A 20135-nucleotide genomic window follows, 5' to 3' on the forward strand; every position below is an offset into this window, starting at 1 on the left:
GTCTCTATGCTCCATTTGTCTCATCTCCAGTTTAAAGCTCCTGCGCTAAAGTACAACATTTTAGGTCAGATCGTTTTTCGTTGTTTCCGATGGCATTAATAAAAAACCTGCATCAAATGGATTTATTGAAATATCGCCCTGCCAGCCCTGAGCCTGTAAACATAAAACAGCCCCAAGGCCGTTTCCAGCAGATCCGCCGGCCCTGAACCCGCACCGGTCCCTGGACTCTGCAGTGGACATGTCGGCCCCCTCTGCTCGGTACAGAGAGCGTCATTAAGCTCAAGGCTAAAACTCCATCGCAGCAGTTTAACTAAAGCAAGACGTCAGCTCCGCGACTGACAACCTGACAGTAACAAATTCATTCCGTCCGCTCCTCGTGTCCCAGATTTTAAAATACCGAAGCAGGAAGAGGAGCAGCGCGACCTAGATCTACAATGAACCCTTCAGTTTTGGCAAAGGCGGCGCTGCTGTTTGGGAAGTTTAACAGAGGAGTTACAACAGATAAGAAACAAATGTGGACGTTCAGAGGTTACTTGTTCGACAATAGAAAGTTTAGAATTATTGACTCTGTGCATTAAGCTAACGGTAACCTCGCCAACAACATCCGGTTTTGCTAGCACGGCAAAATAAAAGCACCGCCTCATTCATTAGTTCAACTTTTTTTTTATGTCTGACTATTAACCTCTTAACTCCCGCCTGAACCGAGAGCATTTTCAGTTCAGCTTTACCCAAATCCTGTAGGCCAGTGTAACACCTCATTTGAAAGCTAAGGCCTGCAAAACTAAATTGATCTTTTTCCTCACATCATCAGATTTTTTTTCCATCACTTTTTTTGTTGGGCAGTCGTCTCATTTTTGTCAAATTTTCGTGACTTTTTTGTCAAATTTTTAGTTTTTTTGTGTGCATTTTTTGTCACTTTTTCGTCAAATTATTCGCATTTATTTGTCAAATTCTTATCACTTTTTTGTCCATTTTTTGTCACTTTTTTATCAATTTTTTCTCCATTTTTTGTAACATTTTTGTCACTTTCTTGTCAATTTTTTGTCCATTTTTGGTAAATATTTTGTCACTTTTTCGTCAATTTTTCTCTCACTTTTTTCACATTTTCATCCTTGTTTTCGTCTCAGTGTTGTTGCTATTTTCACACCTTTTTTTCCAGAAGCTTTTGGATTGGGGTAAAGCTGGAGAAAATGTGCTCGGTTCAGGTGGGAGTTAAGGGGTTAACAGACAAAACACAATCAATATCTCAACTGAAAGAAAGTTATTTTTGGATGATTTGGCTCGTCCTTGCTCTGCAGCCTGTACTATCTCACCCCTCACTCAATAAATCGCAGCATATTTAATTCCTTAGGATTTACAAACATTTCATCAAATAGAGGAAAGAGAACTGGACATGGCGGCCAAACTTTTGAGCAAAACAATTGTCGTATACGGCGATATCCACATTTTCCACAATTATAGATTTAATGCCAGTTTGAATGAAATGTTAAAGGAACAGGCCCCCATTTTTCCATACTGAGATATGTTCTTACCTGAGCCTAGACGAGTTGATGCATATCTGTCTGGTTGTTGTGCGTGCGCTCAGTCACGCACAAACGACCAAAGATGTTGTTAGCATTTGGCCTCTCCCTGTATATTCCTATGGCTCCAAATGTGGGTGAAGTTGGAAGCTACTAAGCTCTTAGCACGAACACACACAAAGACCAGACAGGTACGTATCAACTCGTCTAGGCTCAGGTAAGAACATATCTCAGTATGGAAAAACGGTGGCCTGTTCCTTTAAGGTTTTTAATGACATTTATGGGACTATACGTGATTTTGAACCCTTTTGGTCAAAATATGATGAAATGGTTATTTTTACCTTATTTTATTATTATCTATTTGGGTTGATCATACACAACATAATACGGCACAAACTTCTTGCATCAGGCTGATTTTTTCATAAGTTACTACTTTTACAACATACTTTTATGGGGCAAAAAAAGTTACCCGATTAAAGGAAAAAAATGTCAGGTATCGCTCCTTTAAGGCCTTAATTTTGGCTACATAAACACATTGACTTCCAGAAACCCTGACCACCACGAACTACCATAAGAATGACATGCATTTCAAAACAAGTTTGTAGAGGTGTAAACTACAGTGTTAGTAAGTATCACAGCTAGCAAGATACCATGGAGACAGAATAGTTTGTTGTTTTCAGAATATTAGTTATTTGAAGCTCTATTTTGAGAGCCTGCGTTTGGAGATTTGGAAGATTTTGGAAGTTAAAGGCACTATGACTTCACGGTTTTCCAAAACTCCTTTAGCATATTGTAAACTCAGAAATGTGCAGATAAATACTGTGCATCTAATTATAAAGCATTGGTCATAAAGTTGCAACCGAGTTTTCTCATGTTTAGGTGAAAGTTGTGTTGGGATATATATGTGTTGGGGAAATATGTTGGGAAAGTTAGGAATATGTTTGGACCACAGCTAACATTTATATCTAGTGGCTTCCTCTTTCATTGTTTGTAATTAAAAATTAAAAATAAATCAGGTCTTTTTTTTACAGGTTTCACTTCCAAATAACACAAACAATAACCTGTAAATTAAGGATTAACAACGTCTTTGTGTACGTTTGTTGTTAACAGTTTTACACGCTTTTTATTGACCATGCCAAGACGGAAATATAATGTGATAGTAGTAGTGTAATGAAGTAATACTCTGGCAGTACAAGACAGCAAACCTGATAATGCATGCATGAATTTATTGCACCCTACTTTTAATATAATTTACTACTTATTCTTATCTTAATTTAATCCGTTTTTATTGTTTGACTGTTGGGTTTGTATCAATGCAAAACAATGGATGAACTTTCCCAGACCTGAGCTGCATTTTACCCTTTAACCCCTCTCTTGGGAGCAGTATTTGCTTGACAGCTTGGCCTAAAACATTCACAAGTCTCAACTTTAAAGGCACACTGCGGAACATTTTGGACTATACTGTTGCCATCAGTACAAAACATTTTTCCTAATGACCAGCTCGACACAGAAAATGCTATTTCTGCAGTGGGTAGTCAAAGAATGGATTTGGATGAGGACCATCGATACAGACGGCATCTTGTCATAGAAGGGGGCGTGGCTTCGCCGAGGGGGAAAATAGAATCTTTAGAGAAAAGTCAAGTGTAAACCGGGCCCATATGGATATTTTCTCACAGCAGATTGTTCAGTAGAAGTGAAAAAAACGGCAGTTGTTGCTCGCGCTAGCTAACCGTTAGCATTAGCCCGGAGCTAACATGTAGCATCAAGTTAGCATTCTTCGTTTTTTATGTGTTTATGGGCTGTTGAACCGCTTTGCTCCTCTCCATGTCTTTGTTTCTTTCTTTAGTAGAAAACTATATTTATAATTCAGCATTTGTTAAAGTAGTTTTTGAATAACTAGAGAAAGTTTAGATTTTTCTCCAAATTGTTTTCCTCCTTAACTGTTTTCAAACATGACCATATATGGGCGATTCCAGAGACGCCGTCGGTATCTATTCACCTTATTCCGGAGGCTCGCGTGGGCGCCGCCATGAATTGTGCCCGCCCCTTTTCTCCTATGTGTTAACATGGGACTGGAGAAGTCCACATAAAATCAGTCACTACACGAAAACAAAGCCGTTTTCAGGCCGCCCAGAGAAACGGTGCAGTGTCGACTTGTTCGTGCAAATGAACATCGGACATTTTACACAAATCAATCGACTAAACATCAGATTTGAGCGGAGAATATTTTCCCTCATTCTCCGTTTAAAAATGAACGGGCTTCGCGCTCGACCGGAAGTGTCTGGACAACGCAAAAAGTGGCAAAAGTGGGCGGGACGGAATAAGGTTTTAATTCTGCTGACTTTAGTCACATCTCCATGGAAACGAGCTGGAGACGTCCCCACTCCCGGTAAAGCTATGTTATGTCTTAGGAGAGCGGAGCCGCTCACAGCAAAATCACATGTTTGTTTGAGATATTTTTCAATGCTGAAAATATCTGTCTTGTATTTCAATGTTATTTTGTTGGGTAAAATTCTACGCGGTGCGGCTTTAACAACAGCCCACTTTCGCCCTCTTCATCAACAACTTTTCCCCCCTTGTCATCCTGCTAATATCGGGGTGTGTCTCGGCTCTGCGATCAAACAGGTAACATCGCAATACCTTCCGCCACGAGCTCCTCCACGGTGACCTGGTAGCGGCCCACGGCGAACACTTTCCCGAAGTAACCGCTCGCTCCCAGGGACGATCCCCCCAGACCTCCTCCTCCGCTCTCCGACTTGGGCATCCTGGAAAACTTCTTCATCCTCGGTCCTTCTGATTTTCAAAGGGGGGGGGGGGGGGGGACCTCCCTGCTTCAATAGACAAAAACCAGTCCAAAAAAAAAAAAATGTAATCACACGGCTTTCTGGTATCCGTCTCCTATCTACTTATCTGATATCGTGTCCTTTTCTGCATGCTCCACGCTTTACAGGCGGTGTCCTTGGCCGTTTCCTCCCGGTGCTAAAGCAGCAGCTGCGGCCACGGTGACACCAAAACACGGGCTGATATCGGCTAATATTGCTAGCATAAATGCACCAAAACAGCGTGCGTCCGAGGCTTCCCTTCAAGAAATGCACAAAAATTAAACGTCTGAAGGATCAAAATCGCGTTTGTGAAAGAAGACACGCCTCTGCCTGGTTGTATATCCCGTTTTGTGCGGCAGAAGCAGCGCCGTGTTAGTCCCACACGCCGTCTAGACTCCTGACTTGTGTGTGTGTCTCTCCGCTCCTCTCGGGGCGAAGCTAACGTTGCTAATCAACATCGGCTAACGGCATTCGCCTCGCTTCCTGCGCGGAACCAGCGGTGCAGTTTGGGGTTCATATAAAACAGGAAAATGAGCACAGTCCGCGGCGACTCGTCCCGTGGTGTTTAGAAACCCTTCGCTGAAGCTCGGCGCAACCGTGGGCGCATTTTGCTTAAAGTTTGGGGTGACTCTCTTGCCCACAGCAGCAGCGCTAGGACTGCGAGGAGGAGGAGGATACTCGGTAACATCAAGGCGTCTCGTTCGGGGCGGGGGGTAAATTCGACGTCACTCGGTCTAAATGTTTTTAGTATTGTTTTTCTGATCTTTTTAACTTTAAAGGTCCATTATGGAACTTTTTAAGAGGGGAAAAAACTTCATGTTTGCGCGCAATTGACCTTTATGTGACCTAATGGCTGTACCATAGACTGTATAGGCTGTACGAGTGGTTACCATGGCTTTCTGGTTATATCAATCAATCAATCAAACTTTATTTATAAAGCGCTTTTCATTCCGAAAGGTATCACAAAGTGCTTTACAGATTACAACATTTAAAACAATGCGCCTGGCACAACCTCCCATATATATATTTTATATATTAGGATTAAATAAATAGATTAGTCAGATAAAGGCTAAGCTAAAAAGGTGGGTCTTTGAGCTGTTCTTAAAAACATGTTAGTTCTCTGCAGCCCTGAGCTCCTCCTCAGGTGGTTCCAGAGGCGAGGGCCGTAATGTTGGAAAGACGCCTCACCATGAGTCTTTTTGTTGACTTTAGGAATAACTAGGAGACCCCTGCCGGAGGAGCAAAGGGGCCGTGAAGGTTCGTAAGGTAAAAGCAGTTCTGAAAGATAAGAAGGACCAAGACCATTAAGACATTTAAAAACCATTAAAAGAACTTTAAAATCGATCCTGAAACACCCAGGGAGCCAATGCAGCGATTCTAAAACCGGTGTAATGTGGTCCCGCCCAGTGCTTAATTTGATCCCCTGTTTGGGGGAACGCATTCCCCCAATTAAATTTTTTTCAGGGTAAAGGATCCAGGAAATATTTAGGAGGATCCGGCAAAAAATGTATCTGATATAATGGTGTCTAATGAGAGTGTTCCAGCAAATGTTTTGGCCTGTTCCCCCATCCTCCATCACATCAGACCAAAAGTGTTCCTGAAAATACTCATTTACAAATTAAGCACTGGTCCCGCCTCCTGGTCTTCGTCAGGACACGAGCTGCTGAGTTTTGTAAACGTTGTAGTGGGAAGGAATTAGGCTCCGTCAGCAGTGAAAACCCTCCAAACAATTGATGGACACTGTGATGGAAAGTAAAGGCGCCATAACCACACATCCAGCCGGTGGGTCACAAGGTCAAAAACGTGCTAATATCATCTTTTTTCTTGCATAAAAAGTTACACAATGCAGCTTTAATGTATGTGTAGTTTTATGGTAGTGCATCCTCTTATTATATACGTGGATCAGACAACTTTTATTAGGTCTATTTTTTAGGAAAATCCCCAGCCCGACATCCGGGAAAAGATGGTGGAGTTTCAATCCTTGCCATGTCCAACTGACTGTCTAACCTGGCTAACGCCAGCCTGCTGTGTGCGCTCGAATCATTTCGAGCTGCACAGCAGCCTGGGGACCATGGCCAAAATTTTCGCATGGATTTGGGAACAAATCACAGAACGAGGAGCGACGGCAAGACGATCACGAGCTATTCGATATACGGAAGCTTGTAGTTTATTTACGGATATTAAAAAAAAGAAGCTTATTTACGGATCAAACATGACAGCAGCAGACACGACGCTATTTTCCGATCAAGCTTTAGACCTTGTTCTAAATAGTTCTCGAAAGTTTACAGCGGGTACGTCATACGTCATCGGATACGATGATACGATTGGCTGTGGCTACGTGCAGACGCATGATAGACATTTGTAGCGCCCAATAAACGGCTATGGACGAATTGGTGGTCCCCAGACTAAATATCACTTGTGATTTTAGTCAGGCGTTAGCCAGGCTACAGTCTGTCAGAAATTTGAACTTTTTTTCCCTTCTTTACCCCTGCTGCCCATATTGTTTGGTTTGGTTGGTTGGTTGTTTGTGTTTTACACCAAAGATTTGAGAATAACATAATGTTTGGTTCTTTGTATTTGCTTTACCTGAGGTTAAAAGTCAATGGTTTTGAAAAGACATGTTTGTGGATTTGAGCATACACACAGTGCTGATTAATTTAATACCAGCTAAATCAAATTGAATGCTTATATGTCGTATAATGGATAGCCTGTCGGCATACGGAACTTTAAAAAAAATGCTAAAATCAAAATGATTTTTCCTCGTAGACTAATTCATTCCTACTATATCCACTTAGGACCAGTTGAAACTACTTGGATTTCTCTTGAGGGTTCTTCAAAATTAGTAGAAAATATAATATATGATGACAAACAAGAAATTTAACATGTTCTAATTTTTGGACAATGTACTTTATATTAAAAAGTACAGAAATGGTGAAATTTGGCAATCAAAACTCTAGTTGGCTACAGGATTCACCCACTCGGACGAAATGCCTTGAATTTATTTGGTCTCACGATGTAGAGGTGGGTGGTTTGTTATTTACCCAATGAGTGACAACCTAACCTGATCTATCCCCGCCCTCTGTCTGAATCCTGCGTTCTGATTGGTGGAGAAGAGGACATGGCAAGGAAGTCCTCAGCTGCTGTCATTTACCTGTGGGGATAATAATACAAGTATTTATGTGCTTAGTGTGGGTGGAGGAGTGCTTGCTTTGAAATAATACCCAATAAGATCTCAATTTTACATTTTAATAACTTTTTCTAATAAAATAACCCTGTAAACAACAAAGGATACAGCAAATGATTACGACAACACTTGAATACTCATCATTTGGACAGTTATATGTTCTCCCGTTTTGTAGAAGTCAGATGACACATCTGGTTTGGGTATATGCAGAGCAGGGTCATAGACTATAGGGGCAAAAGGATGTTGAGGTAAGAGCTGCCAGGAAACATGAGGCCCAGAGGGAGACCAAAGATATGACACAAAGACATAAAGTTAGTTTAGTGTGAGCGCAAAGAGGCATAAAGATCTTACAACGATGCAAGTCCTATGAGCATTCCTCTTTCAAATGTTTCCTATCCATATTATCACTACTAATGCTAAAAGTCTATCTGGTTTTCAAGTGAATACAGGATAATATTAATATTGAAATTGCTGTTTGGCAGGAGGTAGGGTGGCTGGGCGCACCCTCCGAGATCGGGTGAGGAGCTCAGTTACCCGGGAGGAGCTCGGAGTAGAGTCGCTGCTCCTTCACGTCGAAAGGAGCCAGCTGAGGTGGCTCGGGCATCTGTTCCGGATGCCTCCTGGTCGCCTCCCGCGGGAGGTGTTCCAGGCATGTCCTAATGGGACAAGGCCTCGTGGAAGACCCAGGACACGCTGTCTCCGAGCTGGCCTGGTGTCGCCTCGGGGTCCCCCCAGAACAGCTGGAGGAGGTGTGTGTGGACCGGGAAGTTTGGGCATCTCTGCTGAGACTGCTGCCCCCGCGACCCGGCCCCGGATAAAGCGGAAGAAAATGGATGGATGGACGGTTTGGCAGGAATTAAATTTTACAATAGCGAGTTTATTTCCCCCCAAAATGGGGGAAAACTAAGGGAAAACTGGGGAAAATACAACAACAAAAAAACAACATGGGGTAAATGGTCAAAATGTGTAAAGTGTTTTTTCCTGCCATTTGTATTCTGTCTAGGACATTTTTCTTTTCAAGCATTTTTGCATATATCTGATGGTTTGCGGAGAAAAAACAACAATGCTTCATTATCGTTATCAAGTAAGTCCCCAAAATATTGAGATATTCATTTGAATGGAACCAATCGCCCAATTCACACTCTCATTCCTGCCACAGTCCTGCCCAAGGATACAACAGTATGCGCCTGTGGGATTCAAACCACTGATCCTACGATCACAAGACGACCCGCTCTACTGCCTGCACCACCGTCGCCCCATTATATGTATCGCTTCTTGTTGTGTCCTTGAGCAAGTTACTTCCATAATGATTATTGTGTAGCGCTTTCAGACGCTTGTCAAGCTTGTTAAGTGCAATACAAGTGTACCATGACATAAAGCCTGAACAGTGGCCGTAGTGATCACATTCACATGCTATTTCAACTATGCATGTATGTGTGTCTGTTACAGCTGTCCAGAAGTCTTTAAAGCTCGGTTGCGTTGGAGTCCTGGAGCGGCACATGGCAGAGGGCATTACATAAGACGCAGGAGGAGACGGCGGTCATGTGATTCACACGCAAAAAAAAATAACACCGTCTGGGCTCGTCCCACTTCAGCAGCACAAGTGGAATCTCTCCTTTGACACACTTTTGTTTCCCCAAAAATCACAGTCAAGTCCACGCTGCCATCTGCTGGTGGAGAGAGGGAAATACACCAGTTTCAGATGGTAAATAGTAGTGTTTACCAGGGGCGGACTGGGACTGAAACACAGCCCTGGACTCTGACCAGCCTGGCCCAAATTAACGTAAATGTGCACTTGCCACCCGCCTTAACAGAGCGCATTTTCTCCAGTTTGGCTTTACCCAAATCTAAAAGCTTCTCGACTGGAGAGCAACAGTGTGACGCCTCATTTGAAAGCTGAGACCTACAAAAGTGATTGTAGCTTTTTGTCAAGTCGCCGCATTTTTTGTCATATTTTTGTTGTTTTTTCATTACTTTTTTGTGGCTTTTTGTTGTGTTTTTGTCACATTTTTTGTATAATTTTTTGTTATGTTTTTGTCATGCTTTTGTGGCCTTTTTGTTGACTTTTCATCACATTTTTCGTCACTTTTTTTGTTGCTTTTCCGGCACATTTTTGTTTTCTTTTCGTCCTCTTTTTTGTCGCTATTCTGATGCTTTTCTTTTTAGCTTTTAGATTTGGGTAAAGCTCGGCCCTTCTGTGCTCTTCCAGAATGGACATATGGCCAGTCCGCCCCTGTTTACCCTGATTATTAAAGTTATTAGAGATTTATTCACTCCATAATTGTTTTCTCCTTCAACATAACACCAGAGAAATGTCCCATAAAACAATGCAAAACAAGTCTTCTACTGATAAAAATGTCACATGACTCAAATTCATATTGCGATTTTGCTTTCGGTCTTTTATCCTGATCAGTCTGATATGGAGTCTTTTTTTTAAGGGCTGGTTTGAGCGAGTTTGTTCCTCTGATCGTCGGGCAGGTCGTAATAAACTCTCGACGGCTGCAGCTGTTTCCTGAACTGAAGCAGATCCTCCATTTTAAACACGTCGCTCTGTCCCGTCCACACGGTCAGGCTGTACCTAAGAATAGCAAAGAGAACGCTGTCAAAATCGGTTAGGATGCTTTTCATACCAAAGTGCAAGGGCTTCGTTTCTCATAGAGGAGAGGAAGACAGCTAAAGGCTAACAACATCTTTGGTCTTTTTGCGTGACTGAACACACGCGTTAAGACCAGGCAGGTACGCATCAACTCGTTTAAGCTCAGGTAAGAACATATCTCAGAATGGAAAAACCGTGGCCTGTTCCTTTAAGATTTCATCCAGAATCATCTATATTTGAGCGAAGAAAAATCCAAAGGCCTCAAAGAGATGAGATTTTTACCTGGTTGCAAAGAATGTAATAAAAATGGCCGTCTTTGTGCTGAAATAGGAGAAAAACAGCTTTTACCAAATACAAGCCAGGAATAAAGCAAGAATGTTGGGCGGATTAAGTAATCGATATTTATTGGAAAAAGCAATTATAATCTATTTACTTGTTTTGCAATTGTAACACTGTTTTGTTTTTTTACTGCGTAATTATTAATTGCTTTGTTTGTTTCTAATTATTGAATGTTTTTTGATTTGTTTCATTGATTGGCTTGATTTGGATTGGATGGAAGAATATCCTCGGTTTTAATGGCGACTGAACTAATGGGAGACAGGAAGTCTGTCAATGAAACACGCATTAATGGAATATAAACAATAAAATAGTATAAACACCCTGGTTATTCAAGCAAACTATTACGAAGCGCCTCCCTCCCCTCTCCCCTTCGCTGCGCAGCTGTTTCAACAAAGAGGGAAAAAAAAGGGGAAAAACAGCAGGCTGTGGCTGAAGTGAAGCTACGACAAGTGTTTTTAATCCACAATGAAAGGATTAAATTTAGCAAGAGATGGAGGGGTGAGGATACGTAGGATCTCAGGAGGAGCTTTTTGGAAACAGGGGAGCAGCCGTCGCAGAGTAAAGAATAGCCCAGGGAAATGGGGCTGTGACAATATATATATAATGATTTTTCAATATATTGGGACGATATCGATACTTTTTAATTCGATGTCGATACTTTTGATGACATCATGCACATTAATGAGGTAGCAGTGCTCCACTGCTGTCAGTTAATAAAGAATTCAGTCAGAACAGTAGAGGGCAGCACTACAATTTTGAGCACTTGGACCAAACACTGTCAAACAAATATATTACTTTTATTGATAGTGTTTATAATTATAAATACGATTAATTTGGGGTTCACTTATAATTTTTTGACAGTTGTTTCTTGCTTATTTCAATGTAAATGAAGTGATACCACTGACAGACCAATAGACCCATTATCGGTGAGTAAGTCAGGGATCATTTATTCACTTATTCATTGAAGATAAAGAGGTACAAAGCACATGAAAACACATGTACATCATGAATAATATGTAGTATGTAAAAGAAACGTTGCTATTTTTGTGCAATATACCGATTTTTTATTTATTGATTGATTTGTCCTGGCCAAGATGCAGGGGAACAAGTTTACACACAAGTTTGCAATATGGGCGTGTCGTAAGGCTGTAGTTAATGTATGTATCGTATCGTGAGGTTCCCACAAACACTGGCAAAGATTCGAAGATTACTCAAAGATGTGTGAGTGCTTTGAAATACAACTCCAAGTCAGGTTTTGATGAGAGAACATTGAAACATGGTAAAAGAAGAGAAAAAGAAGCTTGATTTTGCATAATACTGAATACATACCTAAGTGATTTAAATATTTCATAAAAGCACATGAATGAGTGCATGATACTGTTAAAGTTCACCTGTGTGACTGCTGCAGGAGCCAGAGCAGCTGAGGAGCAGACTGCCCCATCAGGGCTGCTCGGACCGGGAACGTCACTGGGTTTTTGAGGCTTCTGCAGATCTGCTCCATCGCACGCACCGCCTCCCAGCTGTAACCTAAAACAATGCATCCATGTAACCAACCAAATAATATTGCTGTGCACCTTTTACAGCAGTCTGTCCTCCTAAATGACACGATAGTTGAAAGATGTTTAGTCAGAATAACAGGCACCTGGGTTCTCGGCTCCGTCGGTCCAGCCGGTGGTCCAGCCCAGAGACAGAACCGTGTCCTCAGACAGAGACCCCAGAGCGGACAGGAACTTGTGGGCGTCTAGAGGAGAGGCCAGACCCCCTGGACCAGGAAGCACGTCCGCGTTCAGCCACACGGGACGAGAGGAACGTCCCCCGATCTCGTCCAGTATCAGCATGGAGGGGGCCACCGCATCCAGACTGGAGGAAAGAGCATGGAGTGTGGGGAACGTACAAAAAAGTGCAAAAATGAGGAACAGGCTAAACGTTAGCAAAAGTTGGCATAAAGTGTACGAGTTTGTAGATAAACACACAAGACTGAAATGAATTGACGAGAGTCTACAACGTGTTTTGGGCTCAGTCCGAAAGCGGTAAGTTGGTAAGAGCTCTTACGCCAAGCTGGATGTGCGTCAGCATCCGCCATTATGAGAAGCGTCCAAATTGGTCTGTCAGTTAGGAAGGAGTTAGGGAAAGAAGCCTCAATGCTAACTATCACAGCCACTTTAGCATAGCGACCTCTGATGGTCCCTTACCGGCGCTTAGGAGCTATGTGCCATCCCATAAGCCACTGGGCCAATCCCCCCACCCACGAGTGATTCATGCGCGACCACTGTTTATTGACAGGTGGACATTTAATAATAAAAATAATGGGGGGAAAAAAAGATTCTGCACAAGCCAAACTTTATAAAAGTGACAAAATCCATGTTGTCGTCACCACAGCTCAGTCACATGTCAGTGTTAAAGAGTAAACTCAGTAAACGGATTAAATGCTTTTGTTTTCATTTAGTAGAAACTTCAGCCACATGGATCATTTGCGACTGTAGCTTTTTGAAACAGCTGTTGAAATAAAATAACACTAAAAGGGAAATGTATGGCTCATTTGGATTTTTTTTTTTGTCCTTAAATGTCATTTTTTGGACACTATATGTTGTTGCTGGACACTGTACAGTAGGTGGCAGCATGTGCTTTTGTTTGGCCTCACTCCACCAATAACTTTAAAGAAGAACAGCAGCTTTTGGTGATGTCACTTCCCCTTCCCCTGGGTAAGGACGGTCGAATTGGGAAAATGCTTCTGAAGCTCTAGTTCACTAACTGCATAGAGATCTAACAGTCGACCCCATGAAAGGTTACTTGCTAGTGTTTGTGCTTAGAGGCTATAGTTTGATGGTTTCGGACGCAGCCACGGTCTTGAACTTCGTAACGTTCATTGTGTCTACTCGTGTTCTAGTTTCACTTATTAGGTTCGTTTTGTCAGACACTAAGGTTAGAGATGTTAAAGATCTTTTACCTTTCCATGTTTCAGCGCCATCTGCAGGCCGTCATCAGAGGTATCACCGGCGTGCGGTGACGTGTCACTTATCAGCTGTTCTTACTTCCGAGGCGTGACCAGTCTGACGGTCCCAACAGGTCCGACAGACTGGTCACGCCCCCTGCCGCCCGGTGGATTCAGGGCGACAGGGGGCGTAATCATTGGAGGAGGGTGTCCCAGGTGTGGAACAGGAGAAACGCTCCTTCGTCACGGTTGATGGTGTTGAAAGAAGCCATAGAAATCAGGAAACGGAGCACCAGCACCATCAACCGTGACAAAGGAGCGTTTCTCCTGTTCCACACCTGGGACACCCTCCTCCAATGATTACGCCCTGAATCCACCGGGTGGCAGGGGGCGTGACCAGTCTGTCGGACCTGTTGGGACCGTCAGACTGGTCACGCCTCGGAAGTAAGAACAGCTGATAAGTGACACGTCACCGCACGCTGGTGATACTTCTGATGACGGCCTGCAGATGGCGCTGAAACATGTAAAGGTAAAAGATCTTTAACATCCCTAGTGTCTGGCAAAACGAACCTAAAAAGTGAAACTAGCCACGGTCTTGGTCAATGAAGACCTATCTTATGTGTAATCATGCTTTCATGTTTTTTTCTTGACCCAGTGCTATTGTTTTTCCAGTTTCTGTTCAAGCCTATTCACCTCATCCCGGAAGATTCAGTGGGTGCCGCCATGAATTGTGACTGCCCCTTCCCTCGAATTAGCTTACATAGGACAGCAAGTTTCATTGGGATAATCACTGAGAGGACATTCAACACTGTCTGAATAGTCTGTGTCATAAAAAGTAGGTTTTTGCATGGCTGTTTCGTCTTAAACCATAGACAAACTAATGACTATGAGCTAGTGCGTGTGCTCATAATGGGACGTAACACTATCGCGCGAAAGGCCTTTTGGGGATAATAATGTTATGACAGTCCAGCTCACCTCTTGAAGTCCAGCTTGATTCCCTTATCGTTTTGAGTGTTGAGCGCCCGAAGCCACTCCCTCAGAGAGAGGTCGCTGTCGGTGTGAGGAGGGTGGGCCATGATCGGCTCCAGAGGCTCCCGTCCACGCATCAAAACGTCGGCCTCTAACATCAGGGTCGAGTCTGACAGCGAGAGACAGTCAGGGTGAAAGAATACTTCACAATCAATCAGAAATACGCTGAAGATATATTCGTGAATGAATAAATTGTCTTGAATGAATGAATGAATGAAGGCTGGTGAGCTAATGCTTCAGCCCCATCGTTATGCAGTCAGAGTTTTGGACAGTGTGTTTTTAGTAACCGAAAGAAAATTTGACGTTGTTCCTATTACAATGGACAGAGCATCTTGATTTTGACCCATATCAGGGCTGTGACATATAGAAAAGTAAAATGGAATAAAATAAGAACATATTTTTTCCTTTTCCGTTTATAAATCAATAAACACAGACGGTATTATCTTTTCAATAAACAAAACAAACAAAAAAAGAAAGCATGCCACCAGGGCAGGGGTTGGCAAGTCTGCTCCGTGGAGGGCCGAGTTTCTTCATTGTAAAAAGACCAAGGGCCGAACCTCACAATTTTAGCCAAAAATAAAGCAACAATTTTCTACAATTGCCAGTGCTGTGCATAATATATGACCTAATTTGGTGTTCTGTTTGAAAAGTTTTAAGTAACTGACAGTGTTTCTCACATTTTTAACGTACTTAACCCCCTGCCTTAACCAACTACATTTTCTCCAGTTCGACCTGACCCAAATCTAAAACGCTTCTTAACAAAAAGCATATCAAGAGCAACAAAGAGGCAAAAAAATGACAAAAAAGTGGTGAAAAGCAACAAAAATGCGACAAAAAAACACATTTTTGGGACTATTTTTGTGTAAAGCTGAACATACGTGTTAATAATAGTTTGGTAAAAGTCTATTGGGAAATGGCACACAGGACTCAAACTGGGACTGTCCCGGGTAAACTGGTATCTCTGGTCACCCTATTAAATAATGATCAATACAATTATAATTGTAGCTGACTTTGTACACCTATTCAAAACAATGTGCTGAAGAGAAAAGAATAAGAGCAGTACAAATGCATAACTCAGACGAATAAAGTTAACCTCTTAACTCCCGCCTGAACCGAGAGGATTTTTTTCCTCACGTCATCAGATTTTTTTCCATCATTTTTTTGTTGGGTATTCAACTCATTTTTTTTTTTTACTTTTTTGTCATTTTTTGTCACATTTTTTCGTCATTTTTTTAATCAAATTTTTTGTAATTTTTTTGGTCAAATTTTTTTTTCACATTTTGTCATTTTTTTGGTCATTTTTTGTCATTTTTTTTGTCTTTTTTTGTCACATTTTCTTCACTTTTTCGTCAATTTTGTATCAAATTTTTGTAATTTTTTTGTCACATTTTTGTCACATTTTTGTCACATTTTTGTCATTTTTTTGTCACATTTTTGCCATTTTTTTGTCACATTTCCATCATTGTTTTCGTCTCAGTTTTGTTGCTTTTTCACAGCTTTTTTCCAGAAGCTTTTGGACTGGGGTAAAAGCCAAACTGGAGAAAATGTGCTCGGTTCAGGTGGGAGTTAAGGGGTTAATCCCTCACCTCTTAAAGCCTCTGACAGTTTTCCTTTGCTGTTCACGGCGTGGGCCCAGGTAATGTCCGCACCGTCTTCTCTTTCTATCAAACCGAGACCCAAGAAATGCTCCAGAGTGTGATCAGACATCTCCTCCTCGGTCACTGAAAACAACCACAACAAACCCACCCGACTGTTAGCATCGGCGGCTAATCGGCTAGCTCCCAGACCTGCGTACACTTCCTCTTACGCCTTACCAGAAGATTTCCACAGCATGAAAAAAGTCACGCACCCGGCGAAAATGAAGAGAAGACTGCACACGAGCGCACGTTTCTTCGTCATGGTTTATGTGCCCAAAAAATGCCACACTTTGGAATAGGTAAACGCTTTAGCACGGTGCCTAGCGTGGCTTCTTCTTGCAGGACCGGCTGTGATGTGACACACCGCCTGGGGACAAGCATCGACGCCCAGGAGGGATCCAGACCACGGACCCGGCATCGTGCACTTCGTCTCCCGGGATTAAGGATTACAGAGACGCCGTATGGGACGCAGCGAAGAAATGGACCTACCTGAAACAACACGACAGTGGGCCTGTGTCCAAAGGGGTACTTTTTTTTTTTTTTTTTTCCAAAGGGGTACTATCTGTCTGCAGTTTACTTCAATGGTCTGCAGCCTGCAAGACAGAGGCGTGCCGTGAAGTGGGCGTGTCGTGAAGTGACGTCACTACATATCTTTCCGGTATGGATCATGCGAGCCTTAAAGGGATATTTCAGGATTTTTGACATAGGGCCTCATTTCCTAGTTATCTAGAGTGTTGTTGATTTCTGGAGATATTTTTTTCCTAAATTCATGTAGTTCTTATTTTTGAAGAGCTTAGTGGCGCAAGGCTCCAATCCAGGCTGAAAACAGTTCTTTTTGCCCGTGCATATGACTGAATGTATTTTATCTACACTCTTGCCTTTTGCTGTAATTGATTAATTTTATGTTGATGTCCAGAGGAGAAGGAGCGACAAAACAGAGGTTAGGTAACTTTGTGTGAACGAGCAAGAAAAAATAGTGCTCAAGACAGAGCGAGTCAAAACAAGACTTAAAAATAGTGCTCAAGACAGAGCAAAATAGTGCTCAAGACAGAGCGAGTCCAAACTAGACTTAAAAATAGTGTTCAAGACAGAGCAAAATAGTGCTCAAGACAGAGTGAGTCCAAACAAGACTTAAAAATAGTGCTCAAGACAGAGCGAGTCAAAACAAGACTTAAAAATAGTGCTCAAGACAGAGTGAATTAGTGCTGAAGACAGAGCGAGTCCAAACAAGACTTAAAAATAGTGCTCAAGACAGAGCGAATCTAAACAAGACTTATAAGTGCATATGACTGAAAGTATTTTATCTACACTCTTGCCTCTTACTGTAATTGATTAATTCTATGTTGATGTTTTTATTGATTGTATTTGTTTTCTTATATTTATGCAACTGTGAAGCACTTTGAATTGCCTTGTGTATGAATTGTGCTCTACTTGCCTTGCCTTGCTAGTGCATTTCTATGGTATCAGCTAGCCTGCATTAAAAACAGTCTGACCCGCTCCACAGAGCACCTGAGGCAAATCATAACGCCAGACTAACCATATAAATGTCTGTGTTAATAGAATCATTATAACTGTTTTGCATTTTTGTTTGAGCAGCATCAGCTTCGTGGTTGTATAAGCTACGCAGCGGCGGAGTGATCTGCTAGAAAATAGTCCCTCAAAATGCGGTAATTCATGTGATACAAGGTCAGTTATATATATTTTTTTTTATTCTATCGACACAGACATTTATATGGTTAGTCTGGCGTTATAAATGATGTACCTCACTGTGGTACAGGTCAGACTGTTTTTAATGCAGGCTAGCTGATACCATAGAAATGCACTAGCCTAGCGCCACTAAGCTCTTCAAATATAAGAACTGCATGAATTACAAAAAAAAAACATTTCCAGAAATCAACAACACTCTGGATAAATGAGGCCCTATGTCAAAAATCCTGAAATATACCTTTAACTTTAGGAGGCTTACATTTTTTATTAAGGCGCAGCTACAAGATTGAAAAACTTGTTAAACGTGTTAAACTTTCTAATTTTCACACAGTTGTTGTTATCTTGATCTCTAGTTTATAAACACAATTTTTCACCTCACAAGTACGGAGACATCATTCTTCATCAGAGAAAACTTTCTCACTTGTTTGTTTGTACAAGTTTGTGAGATCAAGTACGTCCTTTTAAATCACGAGTTGTTCTGTAAGAGCATCAAACATGAGCTCTATTTTAGGGGCGATACAGAACTTTAATAGTTTCAGTCATAGTTTATTTGTTCAGATCTAAAGAGGAGAGGGGAGGGGGCGAGGAGCACGTTTCTGATCACAGCAGACTCGTATCCAATCACCTGAGCGTGAGCCGCGGACAGGTGGGCGTTTTCCCATCATGCACGGGGCCGTGGAGCCGCTGCAGTTGCCTCTGGAGAGATGCAGCGGCTGATCAGGTCGGCTGTTCTCGTTGGGGTCTCACGATCTTTCCGTGCCCCACGTGCCCGTGACGTCAGAGCCCGTCTGGAGAAAGTCGCACAGAAATCTAACCAGCACCGTGCGTCTGCAGTCGGCTGTCAAAACTGCGTCCGTCTGGCTCATCTCGAACACACCTAATAATGGACGTCTTCTGCTCACTCCTCCCCGTTTACCATAATGACCACGGTCGTGGGGGAATTCATGGCAGATTTACAGACTCCCCCTCCCCAGCTCTGACGAAGCATGTTCCTAAAAAGGGCATAAGGGCGGGATCTTCACTGTAGACTCCGCCCTTGCGTGACGTGTAGCTCGCGCTGCTCCAATGCTAACAGTCCGAGCCTCATTAGGAACGAGATTTCTAAAATTCTTCTTACGAAAACCAGCCTGGTTTCTTTAATTGTGACTAACCCAGCGTTATCTCAGGAGGAATATCTAGCCTAGTCTAGTGTTAAAAAAATTGAAACCAGGCGTTAAAGTTGTTTTTAAGGTGTCTAAACTCCAATGCTTTTCAATGGGGGCCTAGTGGCGATATGGAGGTACTACAGCAATGGCGGCCCCCAGTGTCGTGGTCAAAAAGCAGAGCAGCCAGCGCCCATTGGTCAGCTGTGATCAGAAACATGTGACCCCCTCCTCTCCTCTCAGGGCAACACTTTAGATCTGAACAAATAAACTATGACTGAAACTATGAAAGTTGTGTCTTGCCCCGGAAATAGTTCTCATGTTTGACACTTTTCAGAACAAAAGGAACAAACTTGAACAAACAAACAAATGGGAACGTTTTCTCTGATGAAGAATGATGTCTCTGGAGTAAAGGAAACAGAGCAGTAGGAGGGAATGACTTTTATTTAGGATAAACTGGAAATGAACACGATATCTGAACGAGACGCTGCGTGATCTGAGGCCGCACTAGCCCGACCCACCCGCACCCGAAGTTTGCTGTAATTTTGAGGCACCCGACCCGACCGAATCCACGGGCCCCGCGGGTTGACTGCAGGTTTCGGGTCGACCCGCGCATCTCTAATGGACGTTATGGAATAAAGATTTAATGACTTAACCTCCCGCCTGAACCGAGAGCATTTTCTCCAGTTCAGCTTTACCCAAATCCTGTAGGCCAGTGTAACGCCTCATCTGAAAGCTAAGATCTGCAAAACTCATCTAAATGGATCTTTTTCCTCACGTCATCAGATTTTATTCCATCTTTTTGGGGGGGGGGGGGTATTCAACTCATTTTTGTAACTTTTTTGTCATTTTTTTGTCACTTTTTGTCAATTTTTCGTCAATTTTTTGTCAATTTTTGTCATTTTTTTGTCATTTTTTTGTCACATCTTCATCATTTTTTTGGTCTCAGTTCTGTTGCTATTTTTGGAAGCTTTTGGACTGGGGTAAAGCCAAACTGGAGAAAATGTGCTCGGTTCAGGTGGGAGTTAAGGGGTTAATCCATGTATCTCCTTTAGAATAAATGACTGAAATACTCGGTGCAGCAGGTCATTACCCTGTCTCTTTTTGTTTTCATCCTAAGAGAAGATTTGGAGACTCCTTTAAGTTCTCTTATTATTATTATTTATTTTTTTCATTTTTTTTTTCTTCTGTCTGTTTCTGTTTTGTCTATAAACGCCAGTTCTAACA

At 42.3% G+C, this 20135-nt stretch overlaps 2 protein-coding genes across 2 annotated transcripts in view; both read right to left on the reverse strand.

The window, feature by feature from the left end:
• bmp2k (BMP2 inducible kinase) overlaps positions 1 to 5008 on the reverse strand; it is an 81084-nt gene extending 76076 nt beyond the window's left edge. Inside the window, exon 1 of the mRNA XM_079569135.1 lies at positions 4161 to 5008. Within this exon, the coding sequence (XP_079425261.1) occupies positions 4161 to 4302 (142 nt within the window). The 5' untranslated portion in view covers positions 4303 to 5008. The remainder of the gene's footprint in view (positions 1 to 4160) is intronic.
• Positions 5009 to 9837: 4829 nt separating this feature from the next.
• Positions 9838 to 16404, reverse strand: fam151b (family with sequence similarity 151 member B). The gene is made up of 6 exons (XM_079568737.1): positions 16237 to 16404; positions 16009 to 16143; positions 14369 to 14531; positions 12104 to 12321; positions 11853 to 11988; positions 9838 to 10104 (listed from the first exon to the last, which is right to left on the reverse strand). Exons 1-6 carry the CDS (start codon positions 16319 to 16321, stop codon positions 9960 to 9962), a joined length of 882 nt encoding a protein of 293 aa, XP_079424863.1. The 5' UTR covers positions 16322 to 16404; the 3' UTR covers positions 9838 to 9959.
• Between the last annotated feature and the right edge of the window lie 3731 nt (positions 16405 to 20135).

Source organism: Gobius niger, assembly GCF_951799975.1.
Source record: "Gobius niger genome assembly, chromosome: 1".
NCBI lineage: Eukaryota > Metazoa > Chordata > Actinopteri > Gobiiformes > Gobiidae > Gobius > Gobius niger.

Bases quoted from the DNA above. Each gene is read 5' to 3' on its own strand.
- fam151b (XM_079568737.1), bottom strand. From the start codon at position 16,321: ATGACGAAGAAACGTGCGCTCGTGTGCAGTCTTCTCTTCATTTTCGCC. The intron at 11,989-12,103 runs GTGCCTGTTATT...GCATTGTTTTAG, and splicing joins CGACGGAGCCGAGAACCCAG to GTTACAGCTGGGAGGCGGTG. The intron at 10,105-11,852 runs GTGAACTTTAAC...TGCTATTCTTAG, and splicing joins CTCCTGCAGCAGTCACACAG to GTACAGCCTGACCGTGTGGA.